The following is a 15,588-nucleotide window of genomic DNA, read 5'->3' as shown; positions in this document are numbered from 1 at the left end:
CCTCCATCATCATGTAAATTTGTATCTTGCCAGTTTTTACTGTTTTTGTATCTTTAACTTTCTTAGATTAACTTTATCCTTTTTTCCTGTTTTTCTTGTGAGCCGCCTAACAAGTAAATTTCCCTACTGTGGGATCAGTAAAGTCTTATCTCTTATCTAGCCACTGGGATTTTTGTCCATTCTTCCAAGCAAAACTGCTACCGCTCCTTCAAGTTAGTTGGGTTGTGTAGGTGCACAGCAGTCTTCAAGCCATGCCACAGATTCTCAACTGGATTGAGGTCTGGGCTTTGACTAGGCCTACCAAGACCTTTAAATGTTTCTCTTTAAACTACTCCAGTCAAGCTTTAGGAGTGTGTTTAGCATCATTGTCCTGCTGGAAGGTAAACCTCTGTCCCAGTCTCAAATCTTGTGCAAATTGAAACAGGTTTTTTTCTACAATTGCCCAGAACAAGTATAGACAACTGCTCTTAATGTAATCAATGACTTTTACTTGGGGGGATGGTTTTATGGTAAAAGTAGTTAACATGGCATGGGCCATGCACACACTGTCTTAACTGACATAACTGTCAATTAACTCAAAATGAGTAAATAAAATCAAATGACAAGTTGCTATACAAAAAGACTTCTTTGCTTTTATTACATAACAGAAAAAAAACACTTTGACAAAGGTGTTTAAATGCTCATGAAGACACTACGAATCTTGGAGTTTTTCACATGACCATCATGATGTTTGGTCATGTATAACAATTTTTCTGCAGAATTAATCATTACACAACCTCCTATTGTGTTGCAGCGTCTTCCTGTGTCAACTGGAAGACTATGTTTAGTCTATTTGCTCTTCCTAAATTTGCTGGACGTGGCCGCAGTCTTCTGCTTTTTCTTTGCTGATCCTTTTAAATCAGGTTCCTACAAAAGACAAATATAAATATAAATATATATATATTTAACATATTCAACAGTCAAAAAATAACTGAACACGAAGAACAGCAACTTGCTTTAAAAAAAAAAAGAAAATAAGGGACTGGAAAATTTCATGATATACACCAGCATCAAAAAGCAGCTTACTTAACACCTACTTACCTTAATCTTTACAAGTAAATAGATAAAGAGTAAAAGGAATAGATAAAGAGTCAGACAAGGGATAGCACATACAGCTCTGGAAAAAATTAAGAGACCACTACAAAATTATCCATTTCTCTGATGTTACTATTTATGGGTATGTGTTTGAGTAAGAAGAACATTTTGTTTTATTCTATAACCTACTAACAACATTTCTCCCAAATTCCAAATAAAAATATTGTCACCAAGAGCATTTATTTCCAGAAAATGACAAATGGTCAACATAACAAAAAAGATGCAGTGCTTTCAAACCTCAAATAATGCAAAGAAAACAAGTTCAACAACACAATACTAATGTTTTAAGTTAGGAAGAGTTCATAAATCCTGATTTTCAATCACATCTTTCAAGCGTCTTGGCATGCTCTCCACCAGTCTTTCATGTTGCTGTTGAGTGACTTTGTGCCACTCTTGGTGCAAAAATTTAAGCAGCTCAGCTTGACCATCCATTCTCTTGATCACATTCCAGAGGCTTTCAATTGGGTTCAGGTCTGGAGATTGGGCTGGCCATGAAAGGGCCTTGGTCTGGTGGTCCTTCATCCACACCTTGATTGACCTGGCTGTGTGGCATGGAGCATTGTCCTGCTGGAATAACCAATCCTCAGAGTTGGGGAACATTGTCAGAGCAGAAGCATGCAAGTTTTCTTCCAAGATAACCTTGTACGTGGCTTGATTCATGTGTCCTTCGTAAAGACGAATCTGCCTTGCTCAAGCACCTCCAGGTCATCTCTGATCATCCACCAAATTTCACAGTGGGTGTGAGACACTCTGGCTTGCAGGCCTCTCCGGGTCTCTGTCTAACCATTAGATGACGAGGTGTTTGGCAAAGCTGAAAATTGGACTCATCAAAGAAGATGGCCTTTCTCCAGTCCTCTATGGTCAATCTTAATGGTCTTTTGCAAACCTCAGCCTGGCTTTTCTTTGCTTCTCATTGACGAAGGGTTTTTTTCGAGCTTTACATGACTTGAGCCCTGCCCTAGGAGCCTGTTTCAAAATGTTTTTGCCATGCACTTCACGCCATTTGCCATACTTTTTGTAGGTCACTCGATGTCATCCTACGGTTGCTGAGTGAACCTGACGCTTACTGTAATCCCTCTGCCAGTAAAGCCAGAATTTAACTCTTCTTTTCCTCAAACAAAACTTTTCTTTTCAACTCTTTTGGCATGGTCACTAGTTATTTTTTTGATTCCTATTACTTTTGAGGTACTACTAGCACTGTTTTTGCCATCCAGCCAGTCATCAGGAGGATGGTGATGACCACAGCAGTGGTTTTTATACTTTTCCTCATTAAATAGGATTTGGTTCAGGTGATCACCTAATCCGTACCTCATTAAGTAGACTGAGGTGTGCTTGTGTTGGAATTCAACAGACACAGGAATGGAATGGCTGTCATACTTGTAGAGATGCTGATTTCAGAATAATTTGCAGTGGTCTCTTAATTTTTTCCAGAGCTGTATACTACTGTAAGGCGTTAAAGTAGTAACTGTTTAAATCCAATCATTTTGAATCAATCAATTTTCTTAAATGTACCTTTCGTTTGGAAGACAGAGATCCAGTGACGGAGAAGAAAGAGTCGAGCCGTCCTTGTGTGCTGCCCTGCCGACTCTTTACAATCTTCTTATAGCCATTACGCATCCTGTCCTCGCTGCACACAGATAAAGGCACAGATACATTTATCAATAAATAAAAAGCTGCATTCCATCCTTCACACTTACGTAATTTTCATTGGAAGTTTCCTTCAAATATTTTAAGTAGCAAAAACAAAAATTGGCGCAATTGAACTATAAAACACGTAATGAGACAATTGACAGCCGTGGCGCAGCAAGAATGCAGCTCTGGACTTTGAACCGGCCTGAGATCGGAGGGTCGCTGGTTCAATCCCTTGACCAAGCACAATGGATATGTGACCACGGCTGTAGTGCCCCTGAGCAAGGCACCAATCCACCCCAGCTCCCAGGGGCAGCCCTCTGCCCCAGCGTCTCTAGTGTGTTTGTCTTTGTGTGTGTGTTTCGTTCACTTGGTGTGGGTAAAATGCAGATTTCCCCTTTGAGGGATAATAAAGGAATACACTTAAACTTAAGTGACTGTAAAGCTGTTCAAAATAAAAACAGAATATGCAAGAAATCTCATTTTATATTTAAATGGTTATGCGTTTAAGAGAGGCCAGGACAATAGACTCAACTCAAATGTTGTATAACCAGTTATAACCAACAACATGGCCATGGTGTTGGTTCTTGCAATAAGCAAGCCATGCGGATGAATCCAACATGCAGCATGTAAGGAGGATAAGGAGGATAAGGAGGGTTTACCTGAACTGTTTCTCGTTACACATAAATTGGATCAGTCCCTCCTCATCTGGCTCACTCCATTTCAGCTCCACTGAGGAACAATCCACCACTTCCGGCTTCAAAAACAAACTCCTTGCCTCTTTATACAGCCAGTCCTCTGGAGCAGGGTGCTTCTGCATCAATGCAAGCAAGACACATACACAATCAGAAGCAAAGTCCCCTAGTCATTGTGGCTGAGCTACAGGACTATAAAATACATCTACTTACGCTGGTGTCAATGTTTTCTAGGATCTCCTCGATGCAGCCATACTGTCTGATCAGGTCAATGGCTCTCTTGGGACCGATCCCCTTGATGGTGCCACAGTAGTCACAGCCCAGTAGAATACACAGGTCTATGAACTAGGTTGGACAATGGAAAGAAGAACCAGTTATTGAAAGAAAGTGCTAAATATGACAGCTGGTGTACCTTGACCAACTACACTTACAGTTCCACAGCACATACAGTTCTAATTACCAGGAAAATCTGAGTATTGGGACATTTCTATTAAAGGTTTGCTTGGCATGCTCTCACTGCACTGTTAGGGTAACATTTTGCTGAGTGCAAAATCAGCATGATAAAAGCAGTACTGGTTGTTGAATTTTACCCCAGATGAAAAATTACTCTCTAGATTACACAAAATAATTGCGTGCTTATACTTTCAGAAAAAACTTTACCTGTTCACTAGTCAAGCCAATGTCTTGCAGGATACGACTGTAATGGAACTCTTGGATCGGAAGTTTCCTGAAAACAATTTGCTTATATATTATAAGGTGCATAAATTGAGACATTTCTAGTAAATCTAATGACTATTATTTGTGTTGCAGCATTGTGCATAGTCTCCACATCCAAATATACACAGCTATCTATACTCAAATAATTTAATGTTTAAAGTTAAATTGTAGCGTGTAGTTCTGTATTTATCTTAACTTATACAGAACTAGTAGGACAAAGCAACAAAAAGTGCTGTCATTAAAGCAGAACATTGTGAACTGTGACAAGTAATTTCATCCCAATTTGCCCCCAAAACAATTATGGATAATAAAATTCAATCAAATTGATTAAAGATTGCATTTTTTAACATTATCAAGTAGAGAAAAGAATTCATTTATAGGTTACACCAAAAGTTGCACCACAATCAAAACTGGAACCACGAAAAAGGGATACATCAAGTCATGTCCATTCTCCAAACATCTTGGTAATACATCCCTAACAGCAGTAAACGTAGGTGCAACATTACTTTGCTTCACTGGCAGTGAGGTGTCTGAGCAGGACATTTGTACCAAAGGTCAGCCCGTCCATATCCTCTGTTGCTGTGGCAAAGACCTTCCCTGCTTTAACCAGAGCAGCACAGCTGGCCTCTGCCTCACACGGAGCCTACAAGTCAGAACACATCAAATTTCATTTCACATTTCATCCAGACCTGTCGTCTTGCAACTGATTTCTCTAACATGGGGGAAAACACTTTAATTGCAAGGCATATTCTTAAAGCCAGCAAGAATTGTAGTAAATCAAATCTTTACACCTAACCTCGATGTAAGGCACTCCCATCAGGCTCAGCAGCTTCTTGCACTCATCATTATGCTGTTTGGTGACCTTTACCAGACGCTTAGTGAATTTATCAATATTCTCTTGTTCCCCTGGGATGAGAAAAAAATATACATTTTAATATATAAAGAAAATAATCAATTACTGCACTGTAGATAAAGCATACACAAGAAAGATTGATCACATTGTTTTATACCTGTGCCGGTTTGCTAAAAACACACTGATTATGGTCTCAATGGAAAAAAATTCATTTCTTTGCCCCACTGACAGGGTCAGGGCCTGCATAAAAGCATAGCACAATAAATCCAGACTGGCACTACTCATGACCATCGCTGAAGCGTGAAAAGTATAAATTGTACCCATTTCTTGAGCTTGAGCAAGCATCTTCTCAGCTTCTGCCCTCCTCTCCCCTCTCTTCTCCAGCTGGTGGTGAAGAGAAAAGCAAACAGAGTAAGAGAAAGAGAAAGCAAGAAAGATGACGTGAGTAAAAAAAACTATTTTAAATAGAAGTCTGTAAAATGTTCATGCAACCTGTTTTGCCCATTTTTATTGCTATATAGATGATTTACACATTTTGACAGTTTTAAAATGTGTTGCATGTATTTATTAGTCAAAAGAGACAGAGACTAATGCAGTTGTTAAACATGATAAAAACTACAATTTTCAGAAGCAGCCGTAATCTCAGAAAATGTTTATTAATGTCACGTGTCTGACCATTGATTTACAGGTGATCGAGATTACAGGTGATGTGCAAACAACAGAAATGACAATTAAAAGAGAGACTTTCACAGTGGCAATGCAGGGAGAAAAACACCATGGAAAGTCAGAGCCCATACCAACCTCTGCTGACTTGAGCTGTGGTGGCTTGCCATCAAACACGTACACAGGTTTGATGCCGTGTTCCAGCATACGAATTGTCCGGTAGAACATTCCCATCAGGTGGCTGTGGAAGAGCGGAAGTAGTTTGCAAACACATTTCAACATTGTACCCATTATGACTTCTCAGGCTGAGTTAACTGTTTACGTTTTGGGGGTTGTACCTTGTTGTCTCTCCATCTTCATTCTGCAGAACATTGCCATCCTGTCGCACAGCAATCAGGAACTGGTAGATGCACATGGAGGCATCTATAGCAATTTTTCTGCCTGCAAAGTAAAGAAAAGTGCAAGTTATTTAGTATGTTCAAAACAACAGGGGTTTACAAAAATACAGACATTAAGTGTAACTACCTCCTCAACTATATATGAACCTCCCTCATATCCCCATATCCATCCAATTTATCCTAGGGAGATGATTAAACCTTAACCTGACATCATCGATATAAAGGAAACATGTACCAAAATAGTTCTTGATGTCTTGTTCTTTAATGGCACCAGGGGACTGGTCAGCAATCAGTTTGGCAAGTCCGTGTATTCCCATTTTGGTATTAGATCTGAAATTATATAATTTTCATCATTATGCAAAAACACGCATACATAAATCATCCTGACCTTGCATTCCATAGGTCTCTGCAACTTGTATAGGGTTAAAGGGGACAATACACTGCCCACAATATACGTTTACATTTTGTTTACATACGTGCTGCTTATAGTGTAAGATACACGCCGATTTAGAGTAGTTCCTAGCCACTATTAAGACGTTAAGTAAGCTATGTGCAACGTGTATTTAAAGTGCATTTAAAGAGAAACGAGGTCGATTTAAGTCGCTAAATTCGATGCGCCGTGTTGAGAAAGCTCGCGGAGCAGCGGTTTACTGCAGGGCTAAAAACATAAATAAAAACACGTGTATTCACATATTTGCTATTAGCGTTTACCAGATCCTATCGCATTTAACTTTAAGCGTTGAATAAGTCTGGGAATTTTAACAGTTCATAACGGACTTACCTGTTAACTGTTACGCTAGTTTATTCACTTGCTCTCTGCTGTCTCGGGCGCGCGGGTATGCGTCTGCTTCGCGGGAAATCAAATAGCAGGCATTGCTTGTCAATCTATCGAGCACAGCGTTCTCAAAGACCCCGATGAAGTGCAGCATCGACAATGCAGGTGTGATTAAACTGGTCTGAGTTTTAACGAGGAAGTCCCCGAGAGGCGTCCGATTGGTTCGTTGAGGCGGAAGGAAATCCTGTTAGTAGAGCAAAATAATAGAGTCGTTTAGGTAGGGGTTCAGACCCTTCAAATCTTAGTCTGTCGGCGGCGTTAAAACACAAATATAAACTACGTGAATTTCATGTAGTCTGTTAGAGAGGAATATTACCCCCTGCAAATAACCGGTAACGCCGGAGGTGTGTTTCGTTTCTCCGCCCACTCCGGAAAACTTAAAAGAGTCGTCGTAATTTTATTTTTTTAAGGTGACGTGGAGTCGAACCCCTTCTTCTATACTGTATCGTGCGGCAGCAAAAAGTACTCAGTGTACCCGGATATGAACGCAATGACGGTGGGACATTAGATTTGGGCTTTCCAGTATGTTTAGCTGTAAATCTTTTCGTTGAGCTCCAGTATCTGCGCTTACCGGAGCGGAGAGGAGGCTGTCGGGGCCTGGAGTCAGAGGGATCCGGCGGTCAGACAGGTTTTGTTGGCTCTGCAGCATCGGGACTGAAGTGACACAACAGTGATACTGGTAGAGCAGATTTTGCTAACTTCTTGTTTGTAGTCTTTTGCGGGCTCAAAATGAAAATCTAAGATGTCAAAATCAGTTGTTTGCTTCACATGAATCAGATCAGTGAGGCTTATAGTACTGTTTCCTTCTACATAATCGAGACAAAAAAAGATGTGCCCTGCGTTTTGTGGTACTTTTAAAACTTGACCTTGTCTCTGCTGCTGTATATTGACAGTCTAATTTTGCCAATACTCAGCTCACTAGACATTAGCGTAAAGGGTTCTTAACAGCATGACTTCTTCGGCTAAAGTCCTGTGTCTGTGCTGCTCTCGATGGTCCAGCTGGTATATACTGGCTTCAGAAAATTTAAGCCCCTTCACCTTTTGTACATTTTATTGTGTTATACATTTAATTTTAAATGGGTAATACTCATATTTGTGCTTATCAATCTACATTCAGCAACTATAATGATTGAAATAAAAAAAAAGTTTTAGAAAATGTATTAAAAATCTAAAACTGAAATAGCTCATTTACAAAAGTAACTTGTAAAAGCCCTTTTGGCGTTAATTACAGCATTGAGTCTTCTTTGCCAAATCTCTACAATCCTTGCACACCTAGATTTGAGCAGTTTCTCCCATTCTTCTTGGCAGATCCTCTCCAGATCAAATTGGATGGGAAACATGTGTGAACTGCCATTTTCAAGTCTCTCCTCAGGTCATGTGGACACTGGAGCAGGTTTTCTTCAAGGAATTCTCTGTATTTGGTAGCATTCATCCTTGCTGCCATTACCATGGTCCTCTGTTGGGATGGTATTAGCCAGGCGATGAGCAGTGACTGGTGTTTGCCATACATAGTGCTTGGAGATCTGCTCAAAGAGTTCAGTTTTGTCTCTTTAAACCAGAGATTCATTTTCCTACGGAGCCCCCCTAGGGTCAACAAAAAAAACAGCCATGTGTAAATCTGTACTCTCAGTTTACAAATCTGTGCGTGTGTGGTATAAACTGTGCTTTTGGATTCACAATCAGTGCCAGTGTGAGGTTGTTCTAGTCTGAAATTAGCTCACTTCTCAATGCTTTATTTTAGTGTCAACAAAAAACTGCAGGATAGTGAGTATGATTAGACAGTCCTGACAGTCCTGAGTATGGACCAGCTTTTTAAATTCCTCTTTTAATATCCTACCTAAAAACAGATACCTGTTCATTTTTTTGACACCTGGAGATTTTTTCACAAAGGTTGAGACCTAGCCATGTGACAAAAATTGTATGGTTTGTAGGTTACGAAATAGGAAGGTGTAGTATGATGGGTCATTCTTGTTCATGTTTGCATACAGCTATTACAGCCCTGAATGGCTATTATGGCACTGTAACACCATCATTCTATTTTCTAAATAAGGTGTTAACTGCATTTTAGCATGTAAGTTTAGTATCCAGTGTACCAAATATTTTCCTAATAAACTTTTTTGAAGTTGATTGAGCACGGTCATACCTATGAATTGTGGGGTGACCCCATTGGATAAAGACTTAGGGTGGAACCTGACATTTCAAGGCAATATTACTTACTTTATGATCTCACAAATTCGTGATAGAAATTAAAAAAAAACACCTACTGATAAAACCGATAAAGTGTTGCAATTCATGGTGGTTACAGTGTCTCACAGTTCTGAGTTTGTCTCAGTTTTCTTATGTGTTCTTTGGAACATTGGGGGAGTGAAGCTACATGAAATTCTCTATTTATATGATCTCACAAATGGTCACATATTGGTCTTAATCGACATGGGCACAAGCTCTTTTCTTGACTTGAAATAAGAGGCATACTTTAAGTCTCAGGGCAGTCTAGTTTAAATCACACTTGTTCCTGATGAAGTGTCCATCTTTGTTGCAGGGGTATGCAGTGTGGAGTAGGACACCTGCCAGGTGGCTGCCAGAAGAGAATGGGGCTACCCCTCATCTTGATCCTGTGCTTGTTCTCGGGCTGGATTATGGGCTACAAGCAGGGGGACAATGTGACCCTTTATGTCAACAAAGTGGGCCCTTATCATAATCCCCAGGAGACATATCACTACTACACCCTGCCTGTTTGCAGGCCAGAGAAGGTCAGTCTAAATTTTGTTTCACAGTGTATTGTTGGGCTGTTGTAACACAGAAGAACTGGAGATTTATCATTCTAAAGGTGGATGCTAACGTAAGGATAATGCCTCAACATTTCTGGGAAAAATGCTTTTATCTAAAAGGTAGTGGATCTCCATCGGGCCATAAAATTACAGTGTTGTCATATGAGATCTTAAAAAAAGGTCAAGTGAAATGGAATGCTTTTCTGAGTTCATGTGTTTCCACATAAGCAGTATGCAGCATTGTGAGGCAAAAGTGGCAAAATGACTTGTAATATAATGAATGCAGGATGAAACAGCCTTTTACAGAAACATTGGCGATACTTAGCTACAAAAAATCTTTCCCCTGCCATTGCTGCAAACACTGCAACACAAATCATGCACTGAAGATGTGTAATGGTACCCAGCTGCATTTTTGTTTTCAGTTTACCTGCTATAACTGCCTCACAGAGTTATGTGCGGTTTTGATGGCACTTGCTTTAAGATTTATGATCAACTAATGCTTCAAGCTGCTTATTTTACACCATGTAACTCACATGGTAACATTTCTTCTTCAGGTACACCACAAGTCCCTGAGTCTAGGAGAAGTGTTGGATGGTGACAGGATGGCAGAGTCGTTATATCACATCCAGTTCAGAGAGAATGTTGATAAAAAAACTCTTTGTCGGCTCACTCTTTCAGAGAAGCAGGTAATTCTTTTAGCAGGGAGTAGTTTGACCTTACCACTTTGTGTACTGCCAGACATCTTAGGTTAAATGACTATACACTCAGCCTATAGATTGTTGCAATTGCTTATAATTTATTCAGTAACTTGATTTTAAAATGAATATACTGTATGCCATAAGTTGTTCCTTGTATGGTTGATACTGCCAGACAAGGACCATTTCATGTAATCATTTCATCAAATTTTGTAAGGTTAAACTATTTTATCATCACTAACCAATTCCTGGAGTAAATGGTTCTGTCTCGCATATGTTAGTCTATTGTATTGTAGTTTCAAAAGATAGTATCATACAATTTAAATGCTAAATTTCCCTCCTTACAAATATAAGATAGTGGAACTGACACTTTGGTTCTTGCCTATATTGCCCATGTTCTTATAAGGCTGTAATATTTTATGACTTTGAAGATATGTATTGGCATTGGGATCTTATGCTCTAATGAGTGGAAAATGAGTGAGCAGTCACAGCAGAGTACCCTTGTAAGTCAAAACCTGGTTTGAAATCTGGAGAAAAGGACGATGCAGCAGAACTGGTTCATCACAGATGTTTCATTGAATTGGAGCCACAACACCAACAGTCACCTAAGAAAAAAATCAAGTTTTTATATTGTTTCATCTAATATTCCAAATGAACAAAGCCTTAAAAGATTGGTTGTACTGGAAGCTATACACTTGATTAAAACACATGGGATGTGATCCATGGTATGTTTTGCACGTAATAGGTGGACCAGCTTCGTGAGGCCATCGAGGAGCTGTACTACTTTGAATTTGTCCTAGATGACATTCCAATCTGGGGGTTTGTGGGATACATAGAGGAGAGTGGCTTCCTTCCTCATAGCCACAAGGTAAACCTGTTGTGCTTCTGGAGGTTTGAGGGGTATGTGGTGTAGACCGAAATGTGTGGGAGAGAAATTCTTCATCTCTTTTTTAGTTTGTTCTGTCTCTCTCCCTACCTTTTCTCTCATCTCCACCAGGTGGGTTTGTGGACTCACCTAGACTTCAACATTGAGTACAACGGCAATTCAGTGATCTTCGCCAATGTCTCAGTAAAAGACGTCAAACCTGTTCCTCTGGAGGAGGGCGCAGGTACAGCGGTGGGTGGAGTCGGTTTGGGTGGGGGAAGCCTGACCGTCACCCATACCTACAGTGTGCGCTGGTTCGAATCCCATCTGCCTCACTCCCGGAGAGCTGAGCGCCTCCGAGACTACTCATTCTTCCCCAAAACACTGGAGATTCACTGGTTGTCCATCATTAACTCACTGGTGCTGGTGGTGTTGCTTCTGGGCTTCGTCATCATCATCCTTATGCGTGTGCTTAAGAATGACTTTGCCAGGTCAGTAAGCAAAGCTGCTTAAAATAGTGAGTTCAGTCAAAGGTGAACAGTCTCACATATTTAATATGAAAGGCCACAGTACCCAGCAACACTGCAGGTTACATAAAAACATGAAAACATAAAAGTCTCCTAAAGTTATTAACATATCTATAAGTTTTTTCATAATGCAATTACCAAATTCATTGCACTGCATGTCCACTGTTAGATGAAAATAGAACAGAGTTATTAGTGTAATATGAATCCTTTCTGCTTCAGTAAATAGGAGTATGTTTAGTATTTGTGTAGGTAGTGTCTGAACAATTTGTCAGTTAATTGATAGAAAATTGACTGCAATCTTGATTACCATTGTCATTTAGGAAGATGAATTGCTAAACATTTGCTGATTTGAACTTCTAAAGTATAGGATTTGCTGCTTTCCTGTTTTATATCACTGAATATAGAATATTTGGGGGTTCTTTAGTGTTTCTCTGCCAGAATAAGCAATTTGAAGACATCAACATGGAGTCTGAGAAAGCATAGTGGGTATTTTTCTCAATTTTCTACCATTTTGTTGAGTGAAAATAATCAATACATGAGTACCCAGTCTGCATGGGTCAGACCACACCCACACATACTGAACTCAGCCTTCATTTTGATCTCAACTACACACCTTTAAAGTTTTGTGACTGTATCTTGCAAGGTTGTAACACTATCACTTTGACAAAATCTGTCCACAAACAGACAGGCATTCAGGCACCTGCAAACATCACTCAAGCCACATTTGTGGCAGTTTCCACTACAGTAGGTGTATTTTACCATGATGGCACACACACTTTTCCCTCACCTGCAGATACAATGTGGAGGAGGAGGGTGGCTGTGATGATCTGGACCAGGGAGACAATGGCTGGAAGATCATACACACTGATGTCTTCAGGTTTCCCCCTTACAAAAGCCTGCTGTGTGCCGTACTGGGAGTGGGGGCTCAGTTCCTTACCCTTGCCACAGGTGAGGGTTCATTCTCAAATGAACACAGCAACACAAACGACTGAGTGTGGATGCCCTCACAGAAGTCTGTTAAATTCCAAAACAATATCAGGTCTCTGGTCGAAAACTGTGCAGACTAGTTTTCTGAGCACCAGTGACCCATAGCAACTGTCTTTGTATTGAACACCAGTGTGTGAGAAACCTGATGTTCACATGCACACAGGTCATATGTACAGACTTCAGAGTCTGATCACCGTAATGTCTCTTCTTTGCTACAGGGATCATCGTCATGGCATTATTGGGAATGTTCAATGTGCACCGCCATGGCGCCATCAACTCAGCAGCTATTGTCCTGTACGCTTTGACGAGCTGTGTGTCAGGATATGTCTCTTGCAGCTTCTACACACAGATCAACGGCCAGTGCTGGGTGTGGAACATCATCCTCACCTCGTCTCTCTTCTCTGGTGAGTCTGATAAGAAGAGTTTGTGATCACTTTACACTGTGGTTGTAAGAGCTGTGTAGATCAAATTCATAGAGCACTGTCTGTCTTCAAGCAAAGTGGCACCCACAATGTTTAGCAGTGTCATTATGTATCTTACCACCTCTCTGCTGAGGAGCAATCAAATTATTTCTTAACTTCATTTGTGTCATTGAAGGAGGCAGAGACTGTTATTTTTGCCCTATCAAAATAAAAATTTACCTTTGTCAATATGAAAATTAATGATACTTTTTATCCAGAATAAATACTGTCATTAAGGATGATGGCCATGTCATCTCATCTCTGCCTCTTTTCATTTGCAGTACTATTGTTGTTCATACTAAATTTTGCTTCGAGCTTTTACCTTAACGTTTATAAAAGAATCTGGCAAAGGTCACAATGCTGCTCTACTCATTTATTAATTTATTCATGTTCATTAAGGGTTCACAGCATTAACACTTTGTAGGAGTTCAGGTGCAGAAAATTGTTTAAAAAATGTGCCTTCTGGCACGTAACACTTTCCGATCTTACTGAGTAATTAAGCTGAGGTATGTCATTGTATTTCCATCATTAAAACACTCAGTTTTTAACAACACTCTGAGGCAACATTTCTCAGAGAATTATCTGTAATGATTAAAAGAAGTGTCTGTCCTTAAGTCACTTGGACATTCAATCCCACAGCTCCTCTGTTCCTGACGTGGAGTGTAGTGAACTCAATCCATTGGTGGAGTGGCTCCACTCAGGCTCTGCCAGCCACCACGGTGCTCCTCCTGCTAGGTGCCTGGGTGCTGGTGGGCTTTCCCCTCACTGTCATTGGCGGCATTGTTGGAAAGAACCGAGCCGGCAGCTTTCAGGCACCCTGTCGCACTCGTAACATCCCCCGACAGATCCCTACACAACCCTGGTACAAACACACTGCTGTGCACATGGCCATTGGGGGCTTCCTGCCATTCAGGTGAGCATGTGGAAAAGTGCAGCTTCAATAAAGGTAAAACTGAATGAATTCAAGTGTTTCTGCTCCGTACATCATAGTCATAGGGCAGAGAAGGGAAAAAGTCTAGGATCATAATTTACACATGTGGTATAGGCATAGTTTAGAGGAGCTTCACTCCAAATTACAATAAATAATCAATAAAAAATATTTTAGTGTAAATTCATAGCTCACTACTATTGTTTGGTAGGAACTAACAAGGCACCCCACAATGAGATTTTTTTATGTCCTGAATTTTAAAGTAAGAGAGTTTATTGTCAAAGTAGTGAAGATATCATTAAGGTACGATTTTGTTTTACTTCCTATTATTATGTCTCAGAGTTCCAATCTCATCACTTTGATTCCTCCTTTCCATCAATTTCCTCTCTCAGTGCCATTTCAGTGGAACTGTATTACATCTTTGCCACCGTTTGGGGCAGAGAGCACTACACCCTCTATGGCATCCTGCTGTGCGTCTTTGCCATTCTCCTCTCAGTGGGTGCCTGCATCTCTGTGGCTCTCACCTACTTCCTGCTGTCAGGTGAAGATTACCGGTGGTGGTGGCGGAGCGTACTGTGCACTGGTTCGACTGGCCTCTTCATCTTCGTCTACTCTGTTTTCTACTATCGGAACCGGTCATCGATGAGTGGCCTGGTTCAGAGCACAGAGTTTTTTGGCTACTCTCTGCTCACGGCGCTCGTCTTCTCACTAATGCTGGGCAGCGTCTCGTTCTGGGCCTCACTGGCATTTATTCGCTACATCTACCGTAGCCTCAAGATGGACTAGACATGAAATGTGTGTACATACTCTAAACAAACATTTCCTTATAGCACACATGGACAATCTTCATTCTTCTCTCTTGCTCTTTGTCATACACACACCTATAATGTGAGGTTAATGGGAGGAGAAACTGGGGCCTTTACCTTGATTTGACAGTTGCTAATGATGGAACTACAGGAGCTACTATTGTTGGAGTAAGAAATAATTTAATCATTGTATGATGCAGTGTGTCATCGTCTGCTCTGGTTCTTACTTCATGGTCTATCAAGGCTTGGCAGGATCAACCCTTTATCTCTGCAGTACACTGAGACAGCTGACTTATATTGAAGTTTTGTTTGATTATACAGCTGTGCAATTGTTATTGCTGGCAATTATAATCACCCACACACAAAATTGTATCAGGCTATCCAATTAAAATATAAAAAGTTATGTTATGTCCTGTTAAGTTTGACATGGCCCTGCAGTGGATAAGAGGAATGATGCCTTGTAGATTGAAGAGCTATTGCAAAATGTTGGCGATGGGAGCAATATTTTCATTGTATGTTAAGCTCACCATTGACTGTGATTTTGGTTCTATTGTAAATATTGTCTTTTCAATAAATTGCTTTTAATACAATATTGCCAGCAAACAACTCTAGACTGATTTTTATTTA

General features: G+C 40.3%; 2 protein-coding genes across 3 annotated transcripts; one reads left to right on the top strand and one right to left on the bottom strand.

Annotated features, from left to right (window-relative positions):
* Nucleotides 1–612: 612 nt before the first annotated feature.
* Nucleotides 613–6,967, bottom strand: fen1 (flap structure-specific endonuclease 1). 2 transcript variants are annotated; one of them, XM_041065858.1, is made up of 12 exons: nt 6,871–6,967; nt 6,325–6,419; nt 6,030–6,132; nt 5,830–5,932; nt 5,349–5,412; nt 4,972–5,081; nt 4,682–4,818; nt 4,119–4,185; nt 3,672–3,803; nt 3,426–3,577; nt 2,647–2,761; nt 613–906 (listed from the first exon to the last, which is right to left on the bottom strand). In XM_041065858.1, exons 2-12 carry the CDS (start codon nt 6,404–6,406, stop codon nt 829–831), a joined length of 1,143 nt encoding a protein of 380 aa, XP_040921792.1. In that variant the 5' UTR covers nt 6,407–6,419; nt 6,871–6,967; the 3' UTR covers nt 613–828. The 2 variants fall into 2 exon arrangements, with proteins under 2 accessions (XP_040921792.1, XP_040921793.1); XM_041065859.1 differs by lacking the exon at nt 6,325–6,419 and having other exon boundaries at nt 6,871–6,914.
* Nucleotides 6,968–7,110: 143 nt separating this feature from the next.
* On the top strand, nt 7,111–15,551 carry tm9sf1 (transmembrane 9 superfamily member 1). The gene is made up of 9 exons (XM_041065843.1): nt 7,111–7,603; nt 9,464–9,674; nt 10,247–10,378; nt 11,133–11,255; nt 11,385–11,743; nt 12,573–12,727; nt 12,985–13,170; nt 13,867–14,140; nt 14,548–15,551. The coding sequence occupies exons 2-9, from the start codon at nt 9,468–9,470 to the stop codon at nt 14,939–14,941; spliced, it is 1,830 nt and encodes a 609-aa protein (XP_040921777.1). The 5' UTR covers nt 7,111–7,603; nt 9,464–9,467; the 3' UTR covers nt 14,942–15,551.
* The last annotated feature ends 37 nt before the right edge of the window (nt 15,552–15,588 follow it).

This window comes from Toxotes jaculatrix, chromosome 20 (assembly GCF_017976425.1).
Source record: "Toxotes jaculatrix isolate fToxJac2 chromosome 20, fToxJac2.pri, whole genome shotgun sequence".
In the NCBI taxonomy this organism is placed as follows: Eukaryota; Metazoa; Chordata; class Actinopteri; family Toxotidae; genus Toxotes; species Toxotes jaculatrix.
This window is presented reverse-complemented; position numbering and strand designations above follow the sequence as displayed.